We start from the raw sequence: 19,437 nt of genomic DNA on the forward strand, positions 1-19,437 counted from the left end.
TTTTTTATGAGGAAGGTCTAAGAGGTAAGACCTGTCTAGAGTCAAAAGTCATATGATCTATAGCACCAAAATCAATTATCCATGTACTATTAATAACAGGTATAGAAGTATTTAAAACCTTGCCACCATAATCTATAACAACCACCATAATCTATAACAGCTACCATTGCAGAGGCTTTCTCATCAACATTATCCTCTCTTTTTATTTCGGCAACAGTTGCAGTCAAGGTTTTCTTGGAATCCTTTTTTCATTTATCATGATTATGATCCCACCAGTCTAGATATCCCACAAGTTCAAAGCAATGACTCTTGGTATGACCAGTCTTATTGTAGTGAGTGCATTTGAAGGTTGACTTATCAATATTAGGGGTTGTCTTAGGATGGTTGATCTTGGATTGGTCTTGCCAATTCTGGGTTGATCGTTGTCGGACTACCATAGCTGAGGTGTCAGGATTGTCATATTCTACTTTCATACTAGATGCACTACCTCTCGTTGAATCAGTGCATAGCATTCTTCCAAATCGGGAACAGGATCTTTGAGTAGAATCTCTCCTCGAACTTGCTCAAAGTCACCATCCAATCCAACAAGAAAGATGTGCACCCTTTTTTCGTTCAATGGATTTCTGATATGCTGCAATGTCATCAGGGTCTTTCATGACTACCTTATCCCGATGATCCAATTCGCAAAAAGTCTCAGTTAACTCTCCATAATATTCAGAAAGAGACCTGTCACTTTGTTTGGTAGTGAAGGCTTTTTTATTCAAGGTGAAACTTGTAATTCATTACTTCCATCATAGAAGGCCTTTGATAATGCACTCCAAATTTCTTGAGCGGTGGGTAAGCGTAAGTAACGCTTCATAATTTTTGGACTCATGGATGTTAACAACCATCTCTTCACCTTTTGATTCTCAGCATACCATTTTTCATATCCATCTTCTGACTCTTTTGGTGGCTTTGTCTTACCTCGAATGTAGGAAAGTTTTTCCTGTTCGACAATATGCATCTCCATAAGTTGTGACCAAATGTCATAGTTTGATTCAGTTATAATAATTCCTAGATTAAAGGTACCTTTAGATTGAAAAACAATAGTATTTTTTCACTTTTTTTTTTTTTTTTTTTTTTTGCCAATCAACAGTACACAGTACTTCCACGTAACTCAAACTTATCAACAAATGAATGGTTAGCAAAAGTCCACATCTCAAATTGGATGCAATATTAAGCCTTAGATCCAACGAGCCTTAACACTATCTACCCATAGCCAGCGAAACTCACCGACGGTGACTAACGTTTGAATTTCAGCTAAATTGGCGACTTGGACTCAACCAAGTGTGATGCTTGAGGTTTTGGGTGGTTGAGTTTAATGGCAGACTTGGACAATGACTCGGGAGGAGCTCAAAACAACAACAACGATGACAACGTGAACAGCAAGTTATCGGCGAGAGAGCAGGACCGACTACTTTCGATCGTGAATGTGAGCAAGATAATGAAGAAGGCGTTGCCAGCGAATGCAAAGATCTTGAAGGATGCGAAGGAGACTGTGCAGGAGTGCATGTCGGAGTTCATCAACTTCGTCACCGGAGAGGCCTCAGACAAGTGTCAAACAATCTCTTGTGGGCCATGATGACGCTGGGGTTCGAGGACTTCAAATTGATGAATATGTATATTTGTGGGTATATTTGAATGGGAAGTTTGCAAGGGATTTTGTCTCAAAAAAAGGTTTCTAAGGCTGGCTTGATACCAACTTCAAATTGATGAATGGTGGTTTTTCATTCATACTTTCATTCGTTCACGTACATAGTATATATAGAGGGTATACATGACTCAATATCCTATAAAGTTATTCAATCATATCTGTTAATTATGTTGACCACCTATAATCAAGCACTATAATCAAGCGTAATCACCTAAGAATGGGAAAGAATGATTACAAGGATTTGTACAGCTAATATCTTAATATCTCAACAGAATTAGGATAGCGTTATAAAGGATATAACTACTAATCCTTTTCCTCATTTTGCCTGTATTTGTTTCATTATTCACTACCTTGTACATATGTTATTTCATTTATTTTGATATCCTATCAATATATTATTGTATGTTAGTTTTTTTTTTGGTCTCTCTCCTGTTTATTTATTTATCTATTCATTTAGGATTTTATTCATTTATTTAGTGTTTTGTTTTGCTACTTGTGGAGTGAATATGTTAATGAAATCTTGTTTCAAAAATTATTATTAATTTTTTTTTAAATAAACGGAAATTTTTTTTGGAATAAAGATTTAACCTTTTCAAATAAATGGAATTTTTTTTTCATAGAACCGTAAATGTCTTGTTTAATGATTTAAATTTAAAAAAAAAAGATCTTATTCCGAAAAAAAAAAAAAAAACCCTTTTTTAAAACAAAATGTAAAACTGTTTTTTATTATGTGAAAGTAAAAAAGAAACAATTTTAAAAAAAAATCTTGTAAATATCAATTTAACAATAAACTGGATTTTCTCTCTTTAACCAATTAAGATTTTTTATATCTTTTTATTTTTTATTATATATATATAGTTGAAATTATTTCCTTTTTTTAGAACAAAACCAGGATGACATTTTTTTTTTCTTTTTAAATAAATTGCAATGTATTCTAAATGAAATTGAAAGGCTTTTTTTTTTTCTATTCATATATTTCTTTTTTACATATTTCTAATTCAAATAGAAATTGCTTTTTGAAAATTTAAAAAAAAAAATTATTGAAAGACTTTTGTAAAATTGCAATAAAATATATTTTTTTAGTTAGCAAAAGAAAAACTATTTTCGGTTAGGATTAATTTATGAATCAAATTGCAAAAGTCTTGTTTTAATAAATAAGAGATAACCAAAAAAAATTAGATAAACTTGTACTTTTAGTTATTAATTAATTATTTAATTGAAGAAATTTCCTATTTCCAATTAAATTTGTAAAAGATATTCTTTTAATAAATGTTAAACAAAAAATTCTTTTAGATAAACTTATAAAAAATATTTTTTAGCAAATTTCTTTTCTTAATAAAAGTTAAACAAATTCTCTTATTTAAAATAAAATTTCAAAAAATCATCTTTAAAATAAAAATCTTAAGAGAGACTTTTTTTTCCATAAATGAAATTATAAATGAACTTTTTTGAGTAAAATTGAATTGAGATCTTTTTGTTACATAAAATCATAAAAATCAATGATAAAAATTTATTTTTTTTATAAAACCAAATAATAAATCATTTTTTATAAATAAAAAAGGGTTTAAGACACTTTTGTAAATAATTTTGTAAAAAATCACTTTCCTATTAATAATTTTTATTATTAATAAAATTGGATTGAATTTTTAACATTTTTGTAAACAAAGCTATAAAAGTCTTTTTTTTTTTAATTAAAATTGTTTTGCAAATAAAGTGATGAATATTTTTTTTATGAATAATTTGTATAAGTCACTTTTCTTAAATGAAAATAAATTGAAATACTTTTATAAATAAAATTGTAACAATTCATTTCCTAACAAGGGTAAATAAAAATTGTTTTTAATAAATATTTTGATAAAATAAGTACAAATAATTTTCTTGAAAATAAAAATTGAATATAAATGAAATTCAATCAAATAATTTGTTGCAAATAAATTTAAGCTTTTTGTTTGTAAATAATTAATTGAAATCATTCATTCAATTTTTTTGATAAATAAAAAAGGGATTAAGACACTTTTGTAAATAATTTTTTGTAAAAATTCACTTTCCTTTTAATAATTTTTTATTTTTAATAAAATTGGATTGAATTTTTAACATTTTTGTAAACAAAGCTATAAAGTCTTTTTTTTTAATTAAAAATTATTTTGCAAATAAAGTGATGGTTTTTTTTTTTTATGAATAATTTGTATAAATCACTTTTCTTAAATGAAAATAAATTGAAATACTTTTGTAAATAAAATTGTAACAATTCATTTCCTTAGGGTAAATAAAAATCATTTTCTTGTAAATAAAATTTTTTTTTAATAAATTCTTTTGATAAAATAAGTGCAAATAATTTTTTCGAAAATAAAAATTGAATACAAATGAAATTCAATCAAATCATTTGTTGCAAAGAAATTTAAGCTTTTTGTTTGTAAATAATTAATTGAAATCATTCATTCAATTTTTTTTTTTAATAAAATCCTATGAAATTTATTTTTATTAATTTAAAAATATTCTTTTTTTAATCAATTTAATAATTCAATTTACATAATTATCTTGTCATTTATCTTGTACATTCTTATAATTTGATTTCATCGTTATTTTCATATATATTTATTTGTATTAATTAATTATAATTATCACAATTCCCTTCATTCATTTAATAAAACGGTAAGTACACGAGCTTAAAGAGGTGTTATGGCTTACCACCATACCTTCTTAATAGATAACCTAACCCCTAGATTTGGACTCAGTTTTTGTAGACATATCTTTTCCAAATAACGAGTAACACATGACTTTCTTTCTTATTTAATTTTATTTTTCCTTTAAAAAAAATAAACAAAAATAATTTGTGACTCCAAGTCATCTAAAAATCAATTTTCAAAAATATGAGTCTGTAACTATATGTAAAAGTTATTTTTTAAAACATATTTAAAAATATAAAAAATAGAATATTTTAGATTAAAAAATAGACTTTATTTTATAAAAGATAGAGAACAATTCTCAAAAACTGCTTTATGGAATTATTTTCGAAAACATATTATAAGAGAAATGAAAAATGATTTTTCTTAAACTAATAATAATAATAAAATAAATAAATCCACATGCAATGCCACGTCACTTGCCAAGTCAGCCTAACAGGAGAAGGAGAGAGAGTTGGAATTTTCTGTATCAATAGAGAATCTGTTCGTGATGCTGAGATGGCAAAGTATGGGTGTGGTGTCACTCCAACTTAGTGGACCAATCAGATGCAGCCAAACTCCTTCAAAACATTATCTTATCTTATGGTATCCACATGTCCCATAACCTGACACAATTTCTCTGGCTGTAATTCACTTTGGGATCTCCTGGATGAGATTCAAAGTCCCAATCTGGGTTTTAGAGAGCCAAGCACTTGCCAACTCAATACCCCATTTGGGTTCTTTTTGCCCATTTCCACAAATTCATCAGAGACAGAATTTTTGGTTTAGTGTCTCCCTTTCTCTCTCTTTTGGTTGGTTCTTGATGGTATTGATTGAACACATTAAATGTAAGGTGGATTTCATATTGCCATGGTATTTTATGCTAGATTTAGCAATGCAGATTGGTATATGATGGTGTGGATGACAGTATGATTAGGACATCAGTCCTTCATCAGACCCATGTCCTGGTATCACGAGAAGATCCACCTCAAACCCCAGAGTTGAGCTTCAAGTTGGGAGAGAAGGAATGTGTGTCCTTGTTGAAGAAATGCAGCAACATGGAGGAATTCAAGCAATCCCATGCCCGTATCCTCAAGATGGGGCTCTTTGGGGATTCTTTCTGCGCAAGCAATCTTGTAGCTACTTGTGCTCTGTCAGATTGGGGCAGCATGGACTATGCATGCTCCATTTTCAGGCAAATGGATGAACCGGGTTCCTTTGAATTTAATACCATGATGAGGGGACATGTCAAGGATATGAACACGGAGGAAGCTCTGATTACCTATAAGGAGATGGCTGAGAGAGGGGTCAAGCCAGATAACTTTACTTACCCGACTCTGCTCAAGGCCTGCGCTCGGTTACCTGCAGTTGAGGAAGGAATGCAGGTGCACGCCCATATTTTAAAGCTTGGACTTGAAAATGATGTGTTTGTGCAGAACAGCTTGATCAGTATGTATGGGAAGTGTGGCGAAATAGGAGTTTGTTGTGCTGTTTTTGAGCAGATGAATGACGGAGTGTTGCCTCTTGGAGTGCCCTTATTACAGCTCATGCAAGCTTGGGCATGTGGAGTGACTGCCTTAGGCTATTGGGGGATATGAGTAATGAGGGATATTGGAGGGCTGAAGAGAGCATTTTGGTCAGTGTTCTGTCTGCTTGTACCCATTTGGGTGCCCTTGATTTGGGAAGGTCTGTGCATGGCTTCTTACTGAGGAACGTGAGTGGACTCAATGTTATAGTTGAGACTTCTTTAATTGAAATGTATTTGAAGTGCGGGTGTCTATACAAAGGCATGTGTCTCTTCCAAAAGATGGCCAAGAAGAACAAGCTTTCCTATAGTGTGATGATATCAGGCCTCGCCATGCATGGCTATGGCCGAGAAGGCTTAAGGATTTTCACTGAAATGCTTGAACAAGGCCTTGAACCAGACGACGTTGTCTACGTGGGAGTGCTAAACGCCTGCAGCCATGCTGGCCTTGTCCAGGAAGGTCTCCAGTGTTTCAACAGGATGAAGTTAGAGCATGGGATAGAACCTACAATTCAGCACTACGGATGCATGGTTGATCTCATGGGCCGAGCAGGGAAGATCGATGAAGCCCTGGAACTGATCAAGAGCATGCCCATGGAACCCAACGATGTTTTATGGCGTAGCCTTCTCAGTGCATCAAGGTTCATAACAACTTGCAAGCAGGGGAGATTGCAGCCAAGCAATTATTCAAACTAGATCTCAAAAAGCAAGTGATTATGTTGTATTATCTAACATGTATGCTCAAGCTCAAAGGTGGGAGGATGTGGCTAGGACTCGAACCAATATGTTCAGTAAGGGCCTGAGCCAGAGGCCTGGGTTCAGCTTGGTGGAGGTGAAGAGAAAGATGCACAGATTCGTATCGCAGGATGCAGGGCATCCCCAGAGTGAGAGCGTATACGAGATGCTGTACCAGATGGAGTGGCAGTTGAAGTTCGAAGGCTACTCCCCAGACACGACTCAGGTGTTGTGTGATGTAGATGAAGAAGAGAAGAAGCAGAGACTGAGTGGTCATAGTCAGAAGTTAGCAATTGCCTATGCACTCATACATACATCACAGGGATCTCCTATAAGAATAGTTAGAAACCTCAGGATGTGTAATGACTGTCACACATACACCAAACTAATTTCAATCATCTTTGATAGAGAAATTACTGTAAGGGATCGGCATCTGTTCCACCATTTTAAAGATGGGGCTTGCTCTTGTAGAGACTACTGGTGAATGGATACATATTTCTCATTCATGGAGTGATGTTTCCCCAAGTTGTCAAGTTGCTCTGCCCAGGAGCTCACGCTGCTATTTGCTTCACCATCCTGAAACAAGCTTATTATGACCGTCAAAGAAAATTGGAGGAGCCACAAGCGCTTGCCTTCTTGAGTATTACCTCCCACACCTTAATGACAAGCAGAATAAAAGAACTAAGAAATAGGAATGAGGAAGACAACCGATGGATGGCTTGATAGAATTCATAATCCACAGAGGGATTAAAAGTAATTGCCCCTTGAAATCACTTTCAAACACATGCTTAATTAGAGGGGTTTGTAGCCAAAAGCATTTGTATGGTCCCAGTGGACATAACAATGTGTGTTCAGGACATGAGGTCTAGTAACTTTATATTGCACAATATTCAAATAAATTACAAGAGGTAAAATCACCCACCTCATTGTTTTGCCGGGTTCTTTTACCCTTCAAAACTTATTTTCTAGTACTCATCAAGCGTATCATATTTAGTTCTAATTTTAAGATGATAAACCACACTTATTAAAATACAAGAAGTGCCTTCATTCTATGTGAACTGAAGAAATGGCTGATGTAATTTGCTGGGCTCGTGGATCACCAGTTTCTAAAGAAACACCATGAGGGTCTTCTCTGACTAGCATAGCCAGCACATTGAGTGAAGTCCATGCTTTGGTTATGTTGCTACTCGAATCCCCTAAGGTGACAGCAAAAATTGCATCAAATCCACCTGCTCCTGGAACTCCAGCCAATAGAACTCCTTCCATGTCCATGGTAGCATCCAAAAGCCGAGTTTGTGAATCGGGTTCTATCTGCAATTTAGGAAAGTAAAAGAAATTGATGAACTGATAGAACAGCATGGTGATAATAGGGAGGGCTTGAAAGCACATTAGTGAAATTTAGATCACCCACAATAAATCTCGCCATGCACTGCCTGTATGCTCAAAATGGCAACAATCTGAATGATAAGCATTGGGCTTTTTGACTTCAACTAAATAATTCAAATTTCCAATTTATTTTATTATATAAATAAAGAAAACTACTTAGTCAATCTTACTGCATCCTTCATTTCAAGTTCCTCTTTGGAATGTCAAAAGGTGGAATTTGTGTATAAAACAAAAAGAGCTTACAGTTGTTTGTGTTAAACTACTAGTTACTGATGCATGATACCAGACTGATAGCCCAGGTAGACACAAACTCAAAGCCATCACAGGGGACCCTCGCTTCAGTTCCAGTAAATTCCATAATTGTCTTTAGGCTACCAATTTAGATTGGCCCCTCTTCCACTAACATGTAAAGAATGCATTCATGCATGGTAATCTTCAGTAGAGATCAATATGATACAACCACTAGCTCCAAAGCTTTGAGAGGAGATATTAAAGTTGAAATACCAAGGTTGGGTTTACTCAAAGCCAGATAGATAGCACTTTTGTTTGTCAAGCATACAGGTGCAAGACTAAAATTCTTAGATTGTCTATTTTGAAGACAATATTTGTTATCTAGTAAGGATGTAACTGAAACTTCTTTGTTCAAGATATATCTAAGAAAAGGGAACAAGATTTATATTTATTATATTATTATTAATTTATATTTTGACTTAACTAATATTTGATATGACAGGGTCTTTGGAGTCATTTTTCTTTTAACACTTAACTCAAGAGTCTGCATTCCAGGTATAACAAGATCCTCATCTAGCTACTGAAATTCCTTGGTTTGGAAAAGGTATTTTTGCTCAATATTTACTGAATGAAACTGGGATACTTGGATATAACTGGCAGATACCCTTATTAAGGTGAATCATCGATTGGGTGACAAAAGGTCACTCATACCCAGATTTGGGTATGCATCACAGACTCGTGAGAAGATTGATCTATTTATACTAAGATTGCTTATGCAGTATAAGATCTGCCTCAGGGCACTGTTCCTTTGTCTTCTACCTAGGAAAAGTAAAAAATAAACTGTAGCAGCAAGGTCCAGTGCAAAATCAAAGTTTAAAGGAATGGTCTATGGTATTTGTGAGCATTTAAGGTTTAAGATTCTTTTTCAAGAACTGAGAGTAGAGGCTAAGCTACCTATGAGTTTATGTTGTAATAATAAAGCTGTGATTAGCACATCTAATTCACTATATAGGCCTAAGAATATTAAGGTGAATGGCCACTTCAGAGAGGAGAACAAAGATCAATTTAGGGGGACATCTATACTCTATTTGAGAAAATCAGGGATCAACTTGCAGATCTTACTAGGGGAGTGAAAAGTCATGTTCCATGTGGTTTTAGGCAAGCTGGTTTTGTCTGATGAATGTGGACCAACTTGAGTGGGAGTGTCAAGAGTGTCAAAGTTTACAAATTAAAGATATAGTGATTGGCTGCTTTACACATTGATAATAGAGGCTCAAAGGTTGGGTTGGCTGTTAGAGTAGCCATCCCTTCCTTTTAGTCCGTTTTTCTCTTTTTCTCATCTTTACAGTCAGGGGAGGGATTATTCACCCTTCCTAGAGGGATGTCTCTTAAATGTCGTCCAAATAGATTCCAAACATTTAATTTAAACATCAACCAAAGAGCATAAAAAACTATCTTAAAAGAACTTTCTCAAGGACAACCTCTCAAGTGATTACACTTTAAATTTGGATAAAGAATGGACAAGCAACCATTCAAAATGTAAAAGACCTACCGGGATGCCTGCAGCCTCACCCATCTGGCGCATATTACTTCTGATCCTAAGCATTGCATCTCTTGCTGCTAACAATGCATTAACAACTGCTTCTTGGTCTGGCCCAGTGGCTCGCTCCATCCACTGTTCAAGTAATCAGGATTTTGTGAATTTAATAAAAAACAAAAGGAGTACAGATAACAATCCACACCTGATGGCTAAATGAGCTAAACAATATCATCAACTTCAAAACTTGAGATTGAAGCTCAATCTACACTTAAAATAAAAATAAGCATCAATGAGTTTTCAGGTCTTGGAGTGCCTGTACAATATTGTATGGAACATAGAGTAGGAGCTTAAGAGCCACATGCCATGTAAATATATTTTTATATATACTTTTCTCTATTCCTTGGTTCAATCATGATACTTTGTGCATATACGATTAAAAATCCCATATCTAGAAGTGCGATATGGTATCTATAAGAAATCACAGGTTTGTGTGATCTATGACAATTATCACAAACATTGCACAAACCAAATCTAGGCGTTACTACCATCTATTTAATACTCAAATACTGTTTTTTAATGGTTTGGGCATTAGAAAGAACATGAAGAATTTTAGATTGATCTTAATGTAACTCAAAAAGCATGGTTTAGTATATCCCACCATACCATCTAACATCCATCATATCTTACAAATGCAGCCATTGAATAAAAGACTGGCCAAATAATAAAATCTGAGATCAACAAGCATATGGATGAAAATAGGTCCACTAGATGGAAGGAAAACATGAAATAAAAGAGAGTAAACTATTAAAAATTTTATAGTGAATCAGCAACAATAAATAAAATGGCATCAAACAAGCATGGACTAAAAGATATTAGCATTTACTGTTGATGTGATCAGGCTGGAAGTAGTTGCTATTCGTTTAACCCTAAAAGTTTTCCTCAAATACAAACTGGCTCCTTGTAATTTGGGATAAAAATTTTGCTTAGGATTATCTTTTGCATTGGAACCTATTATCCAGATTGATATTGTTGCTGTTGATAAGGTGTCAGAAGATTTTGTTTGAAAGAAAGGTGCATCCATAGAAAGGAAGGATGCTGAGTTGGTATTCCATTTAAAACCTGCATCAGAATCCTCCCACATTTGTATCCATCCCCAGTGTTTACTACACATATTGTGGCACCCTAAGATCATATTATCCTTTTTAGCTATGCTCTCAAAAAGTTTTCAGAAGAGAGATGAATATAAAATTAACCTTTAACTAGGTATGCTTACACATTCATATGCAAAAAGGTGGAAATAACCATCATTGCCCAATTCACAGTGTTAGACTACTTAACACATAAACACATGCAAGTTAAACTCTAAACACATGAACACAATGAATTTAGACTCTAAACACATGAACATATTGAATCGTTCACCAAAATGAATGAATATGTGTATATGCACACAAATAATCTTTACATCAGATGTTTGCTTCAAAAATTTATTCTAATGTATAATTTAAGATGAATTTCCCCATTTAGTGAGCATATTCAAGAAGAGCTCCCATGATGTACAATGTTTTTAGCTGACAGAGAGAGTAGGGGTAGAGCTAAGAAATGCTTTAAAACATAAATATTTCAATATAAGCAGGTCAGGTTTAGGAGTAAATAAATGGAAGATGACTCTAAAAACTAGGACTAAAATGAAAAGAATGGACTAAGGGGCAGTGTTATAGTGCCATTTTTGTTGCTTCCACAGCTTTCCACATGTGGCTACCCTCTAAGCAACTTTCAATTTCCATGGCAACAACAAAACTGCTCTAGCAATAACATTTCCTCAAATTCAGTTCCAAGAGACATCCAACTTTACTTTTTACTCTGATAATTCTTTTGTGGTCATAGTACATATTTCCTGTACTTCTAAGTTTCTTTTCAATTGCTGATAAAAAAATATCAACAACCACTAGTCTACCACAAATAAATAAACTGTTTATGCAAAAAGAAGAATCAATAAGAAGAAATTTTGTTAGGTGTGCCTGCTATTGTCTAAAAGATTCCAGCAATCTGATTTAAAAGAAGAGTGTTCTTACATTTATTTTTGAATGATACAAAATTAGAAAGAATTTTTATTTTTGTTCCTACTTGATTGCAGAGATGAGTAAAATGAGACCATAAATTACCTTCTCTGACCTATGAATGCTGCAACTGTTGATCACACATTTATATGCATCCCAATTTTCCTCTGCTAATTTACTCAAAATCTTGAATTGTGTTTCAAGTGCTGAATTTGCCACTGACAACTTTCTCCATGTTTCTAGGGACTTCTCAGGGTCAGACTTTTGCCACTTCTTTACAGCACCTACCATTGATGGTGTTGATGAACCTCCAGCACCTGGTTCTCCTAGCAACTACCACATCCACCATGACCAGAAAGGGTAACTAAAAAGAAATAATGGATCTCATGGTTTCCATGAAATGAAGAAAGGCTGTTAAGGACTCACCATTCTATTTATTACAAAAAGGGAAATAAAAGAAAGGTAAAGGATCATTAGAATTCAAGGATGCTATTTCTCAAACAAATCTGTTTCTTGTCAAATAATTTATTGCATTTGTTTCCTGATTTATACTTTTAAATTATTGTTCAAATGGAATCATGTTCCCAGTATATAGCAGGCACCTGAGGTTCTGATAAATGAGGAGACAGGACATATTTCATCTCTTGGCAGGTGATAAATGAAGGAAAACTTTTTAATCAATTGGACAACATTAGGGAGGAAAAAGGCATTTTATTAATAAAGCTTTTTACCCTCACAATAGTTACAAATGTCATACTATAAATGCATATCCACATGTAAGCAGCAATGAATGATGATATCTACATACTTACAAGAGTCATCAACGGTGGCAAGGAAAATTTAGTCCTTTCATGGTCCCAATTTCCTTTTAGTATATCATGAATGATTTCTTGTATGGGCAGTCCTTTCACTGCAACCTGGATTATCACAACAGGAAAAATTAAAAAGGAAACAAGTACTAGGAAAAGCTTCCAGAGGACATTTACTAATATTAGTATGATAGTAACATATTTTTGGGGACAAATCATTCTTTTAGATATGAATTCATCATCTTCATCTGAATATATAGAAACAAATCATTCTTCTAGATAAAAATCCATTATTTCATCTTCACCTATGCAAACCAAGAACATGGACAGGCATTTCATTAACTTCTTCATCCAAACCTTGTCAACAATAGCATACTCTCATGGTGCAAAGCTTGCAGCCATTACTCTGTTATAGCAACCTAGATGAATCTGCTATGACCATGTTTGAGTTTGAGTTTATCATCTAAAGGGAGAAGTTGAGGATGCAAACTTATTGTTAGGAAATAAATCCTATTGAGAACATCCCATAGCACCCTCTTTTCCAATATCAATTGCCTCATTAGTTACAGATACAGGCCTAGAAATCTCAACTATTACCAATTAATCAAATCAAAAAGTATAAAAAGCCTAGAGAGTAAACACAGCTGAATAAATAACAATAGATGACCAATCTTCAGTGATGAACAAAATCCTTTGAAGAACACTTATAACTCAAATCCTTAACAACTTGTCAAACCCTCCATTCAATTTGAAATTTAATTCGATTCCAGGAAAAATAAAAGAATTACACTGGAGGAGGGACTGTCAAGGTGGTTAATCTTGGTGATTGAGTCTATCGATCAGGGTTGGAAAAATACTTCCTTCTTTACTTTCAAAGATGATTGAAATTATAGAATCCATTTCCGTAGAACTCTTTTGTGATTGACAATGAAAGAGAACCCACCATCTAGTGGTATAGATTCAAAATCACTTTGACCTTCTCTCCAGAGATACACAGTGTTATGAACACTAAATATCTTCTTGAGACGAATGATTCTATCATCCATAACTATGTTACTGTTCCCATTTGATCCCAAGAAAATGGAACTAGTTTGGGGTTGATAATCTAAATATCTTTTTTGAAGGAATAAGAATTGAAATGTTACAAAAGGAAAGGAAAAAAAAAAACTAGAAGGTTAATAGCAAGTATTATCCAAGCAATTATATTAAGGAAAATCACCTTATGTATGTACAACATGAAGTGCTATAATATCCATCTTACTCTTCCTTTTTTAAAGATGAAAAGATGAAAAGGCACAAAAGTAAAATTTAAATAAGTTTTTCATACAATTCACCACTTGCCTGAACAGCTCCACCACCCTTCACTTTTCAAGGTGGATGAATGAAAAGTAATATAAAGGGAGAAAAAGGAGGATAATGGAAGGCAATGAGATGAGAAATTTCCTAATGCCTTTGCACCCACTTGAGGTTTTCAACTTTGACCTTGTTCTGTTTAATTTCTCTTTTGATATAAAAACTGAAAATAATTATCAATATAAAAAGAGTGAACAAAAAGAGGGGTGAGTTATCCTTTGAAATAGTTAAAATGCATTGCTTAAAATTAGTCCATTCAGGAATGAAACTCGGAAGTTAGCATAAATAGATGGAAGTTCAAAGTTGCTATCACATTGACATAGAATTATTGTGCCAACAACAACAAATCCCAAGCTGCATATTTGATTTATTATTTTCAGGATCTGAATCAAGAAATTATTTATTTTTTAAAAATTAATTCAGGCAGTTTGCATTGAACTTACTATTTAATGAAAAACTATTGAGCCAATCGTGTATAAAGGTATAGTTGCTTGTTCCAATTTTCTGCTATTTTAACCCCACATTGTAAGTAAGAAGACATATATTAGAACATGGTAGCAGAAGGCAGGCACCAAAAAGTGCATGTAGCTCATAGATCGAGGAAAGGCATAATCGCTAAGGATCCAATCTAAAAGATTTACATTGAGTGCAGATCTTTAAAGAAGAAACAAACCTTATAAACCCATCCAGTTCTTCCTCAGAAATAGAAGAAAAATTTTAAAGGACAAAACAATGTCTTTCAGATTATTTGCTGCAACAATGTAATGAAGGAAAAAAAAATTATCGTCTCATTAAATGATGGAACCCCACCTACCCAACCCCCTGCAATCCCATCTGTCCACATGCTTACCATGGGAGCACAAATGCCATTGGCCCATTGATATCTGACAAAGACAGCATGAATCATAGATAGCTTTGATTTCTATATTGAAGTGAAATTTAGACAAGAATCAACACTATAGGCTTCCATCAATGTACACCAAAACCATCCACTTAGAGAGAGATACCTGAGCAGAAGAAAGGACTTCCGGGGAAAACCGGACATATCGTTGACTGCCATAAACTGCAGAGCTGACATCAAAACCGCTGCCAACTTTCCCTTGTGCAATGCAGTGAGAACTTTGAGCTATCACATGCACCAAATCAAGATCCACACAATCTTTTTCTTGGTGTTGATCTTTATTCAATGAAGAATATTAACACTCCAAAGTAATGAAGTAAAGCAGCAACCACTGATGTTGTCATTGCTGCAGATGAACCCAGTCCAGTTTTTGCCACTTCGGGTTTGCAATTCTCTCCATTTGATTCCTCTGCATTAAAGGTAATTGGTGTAAAAGGCGGAAGGGCAGCCAACACATCTGGTGTCAAAGGGAGTCCACGTGCTTCAATCTATAAGAAAAGGTAGGGTATATATGTAATAATCTGTGAATAATGAAAATGTAAATGAAAGATAGCTTAGAGCAGCAGGACCTAAAACATGACTCTGTAGTAGAAACACCCAAAACCATTAAAATTGTTAAAGAAACTAGCATAAACACTGAAGCAGCTTTTTTCACAAAATATGCGATCATTAACGAAAAGCTTGAAAATACATTTTTTCATCCTATTTAACAAGACATCCTAATTCAGGATTTTTGGACATTTTAAGATGTATGTGTCAGACACCAATACTCTTGCAGCATTCATTTTCCTTTGAGGTTAACCCATCAAGATATCCTTGTATCCATGTCATAGATTGATACACACAGCTTCCAAATATTAATGCTAAACCAAACATATGAATTGATGAATAGAAATAAGGGGTTAAAGAACACAGCATTTGAAGTAATGCGATCATCTGATGTAAATTTTTGCAGACTTTATGTAACACAATGCCAGATGGAATACTCCATAATACTATATCCAAAACGTTATCAGCAATACATAATGCAGAATCCTCAAAATTCTGACAGTGACTGATTTTTAAAATTCAAAAATAAGAAGTCCCAATATAAAATAAAATTAAAAAAAAAAAAAGCACTTTATTTCAATAGATTTTGATTTTTGTTTATTATTAATTATTATAAGCCATTATATTCTAGGAACAGTAAAACAAATTTCTAACAAAAACCACTTGCCCGTAAAACTCAAGTATACCATGTTCCTGACCATATCCCTCAACTGTCAAGAAGATGTAATAGGGTAACAAAACAAGAAAAAAAAAAAAAAAAAAAAAGGTAAAGAGCCACAAAATATTAACTCAATAGATTGAGAAGTTTAAAAATAAATAAATAAATAAGAAAGAACTGAAAGGGAACTCACATAATTCCTGTATGAATAAAAATCATTGCAACCTAAGATTGTAATATCAAGACCTGCATAACAATTCAGTTGGGCCATCAGACTATTGAAGATCCCATATTCTTTTCTCACAAGTGACAAGCATGTAAAGCATCAAAAGTTACCTTGTAAGAGTTTTGTGTTAAAAAATCATTATTATTCTTGTCAAGTGTTGCACGTGCAGCTGCTATAGTGTATTGCACTGCTTGCTCAACGAAAGGATTTCTTGATTCACTGAGATCTTAAAGCAACTATTACTGTAAGCTCACCTCAATAATGGATTAAAGCACATATCCTATCTGATTTGCATTCATTTATTAGGCCAAACTACTCAGAATAAGCTTTTGTGGACCAGAAACTTATTTGTCTGTTAACCAGATATCACTCAATGCTATATACACATGCATGAACAAAGTACACAGGCTTTGAAAAAGAGAAGTAAATGGATTAAATGGATCAAAGATATTAAATTATAAAACAATAAACATAAGGCAACCAACAAAAACTTGCCTTGAAGAGACACATTGGAGCATTAAATTTTTTAGTGACATTTTGTACATAGTTTCTCTGGAGAGCTGAGGAGATTGTAATTTCACATCTGTCCATGCCTGAAAAACGAGAAATAAAAGATGACATCATAAAGAATCCAACACAATGGTAACCGTGCTTCTTAATAAGCTGGCTCCTCCTGGTAAGACAACAAATTTGTTAGTTAAAAGGATTAGATGAGTTGAAATCATAAAAACCAATTACTCCAATCAAAGATGTAAACTGCAATGAGAAAACAAAGTTGGATTCTTAACAAGAGTAAGGAAAGCATCAAATCAATGATAACCTCATGAGGACCATTTTGATCATCTATAAGGTAGTCAATGGCAGGCGAATAACCAACCATTTCATAAGCAACAGGTTCATAAATGGCTGTTTGGATCGATTTATTTACTAGAGTCCGTAGGCATTCTTTCTTGGACATAGGTACTCATATATCAGTGCAAACCACAGGTATTTTGTTCTTGACAATCATAGAATATACACCAATTTTTTGGTTTATGAGACACCTTTTCAACAACTTAAAACTTCAGCTCCACTAGTAAGCAGTTAACATCTTCAGTACCAAAAATAGATTTTCACAACTCTTTTAGCAGCTTAAAATTTACAGCCCTAGAAATTCAGCACTAAGCATCTTAGGTACTAACTTTTAAATTGAACAATTAGAAATTGAAACACAGATTTAAGAAAGATTACATACCCAAGCCCAGCTATCAGGCTCGATATCTTCGCGCAGGGGTTTCACAATAGCATAAAATCGAGCATTTGTGCTGAGCACTATTCCTGCATTGGGTCTCTCCAAAATTAGGTAACCCCAGTCATCAAGACCTTTCCAGGAGCAGAAGCCCTAATTCCACATCAAGAACATCAAAATAAAATTAAAAAAAATTCAATCTTTTCCTGCAACTAAGAGATCACAAAAAAAACAAAATATATTGATTGCAGGGAAAATTGAAGAAAAGAAATAATCTTGAACCTTAGTAAACCTTCTCACATTTGACATAACTAAGTCAAGCCTTTCATTTTCGTCTATGAAGCAAAAGAGCAGAAAGCATATCATCCACACTTTTTCTTTCCGTTTCCTCCATTTTCTCACAAACCAAACAGAGATTTGAGAGATTCATAGAAATCTACAAAAATCTGTTTGATAACTGGAAAACGGAGAAAAGAACCCACGATCTTGAACCTCATTAAACCTTCCCAAATTTTGGCATAGTTTCTTCTATGAAACAGAAAAACAACAGAAAATACAGCATGTCTAATTTTCTTTCGTTTTCTTTCATTTTTCCAATAATCAAACAGAGATTTTTCAAATTCTAATAAATCCATGGAATCCACAAAACTCAATAGCCTGCTGCCAAAAAAAGGAAGAAAATAAAGCAACCCACAACCTAAAACCTCATTTACTCTTCCAATATTAGGCAAATTTGTTGATCTTCCATTTTCATTTTTTTCCTCAGCGAAGCATAGTTTTCCAAACAGGCAAAAAACTCTCGATACTTTTCTTCTGATTTTTCCATCAACCAAACAGAGATTTTGGAGAAAAATCAGTGTATACAATCATAGAAGGGACTTACACCACAGCCATTGTTGGTCTGCAATGGAAGGGTGGGCAGCGATCGAAGTCAGCAAAGAAGAGCTCCGCAAAAACGACGAGGAGGCTTTATTGTTAGGTTTTAACGCCCACAGTCCACTCTAGGACCCACCCATCACCCCATTACTAGTTTACTACCTCTTGGTGGTGACTCCATTTGCCCTTTGAAAATCAGACTCCCCAAACAATTGATCTTGGAAACAATTGTCAAAGATCATTAAATAACCCTTTTTCTTTTTTTCTTTTTTATATAATTCATCTATTTTTCCCTTCATTTTCTTGCTTACTCTTACGGTCTTGCCTCTATTTTCTCCCTATCTCCCCTTCTTCCTTCTCCTTTTATTTATTTATATATATATATTTTCCCTTCATTTTCTTGCTTACTCTTACGGTCTTGCCTCTATTTTCTCTCTATCTCCCCTTCTTCCTTCTCCCTTTATATATATATATATATTCACTTACACCATTTACCAATTTTAATATGAATATGAGAAATTAAGGGTCTATTCAAAACAAAAAATTAAGAAAACACGCTTAACAATCAAACATTGTTTTTTGTTTTTTATTCTTAAAAACAAAAAACATGGTTATAGACCCCGTTTTTTAGACCAAGGGACTTTTGTTTTTTTATTACTATCATTTATTGCATTTTATGGGGCGTTATCTTGGCTTTTTCTACCACCACTTGATGACCACCCGAGGGTGAGTTGGGTATTTGCATTTGGGGGGAGTGGGAGACGACCTCTACAAGTGAGCAAGTTGCATGGGACGCATAGCAAAGGACATTACTACCTCAGTATGGTGGTGGTTAGGATGGAAATGTCTCTAAACAGGGAGCAGTAGAGTTGGTGGAGGCTTAGACGAGAAGTAAGAACAAAGGGGTGAGTTGAAGGATTTTAAGGAGGTGGTTTTGTAAGCAGAACGAAAAAAAATACTGGACTGAGTACCAGCTATGAGGGGGTCATAGAAAAGGAGGGAAA

The 19,437-nt window shown here is 33.9% G+C and overlaps 1 protein-coding gene and 1 pseudogene across 1 annotated transcript; one reads left to right on the forward strand and one right to left on the reverse strand.

Annotated features, from left to right (window-relative positions):
* Window positions 1-5,024: 5,024 nt before the first annotated feature.
* LOC117927980 (pentatricopeptide repeat-containing protein At1g31920-like) lies at window positions 5,025-7,240 on the forward strand. The gene is given in 4 exon segments (XM_034847726.1): window positions 5,025-5,862; window positions 5,865-6,512; window positions 6,515-6,574; window positions 6,577-7,240. Coding segments are annotated over 4 exon segments (1,809 nt in total). The 5' UTR covers window positions 5,025-5,285; the 3' UTR covers window positions 7,101-7,240.
* A 146-nt stretch (window positions 7,241-7,386) lies between these two features.
* On the reverse strand, window positions 7,387-18,710 carry LOC117927988 (annotated as a pseudogene).
* Between the last annotated feature and the right edge of the window lie 727 nt (window positions 18,711-19,437).

Source organism: Vitis riparia, chromosome 2 (assembly GCF_004353265.1).
Source record: "Vitis riparia cultivar Riparia Gloire de Montpellier isolate 1030 chromosome 2, EGFV_Vit.rip_1.0, whole genome shotgun sequence".
NCBI classification, from domain to species: domain Eukaryota; kingdom Viridiplantae; phylum Streptophyta; class Magnoliopsida; order Vitales; family Vitaceae; genus Vitis; species Vitis riparia.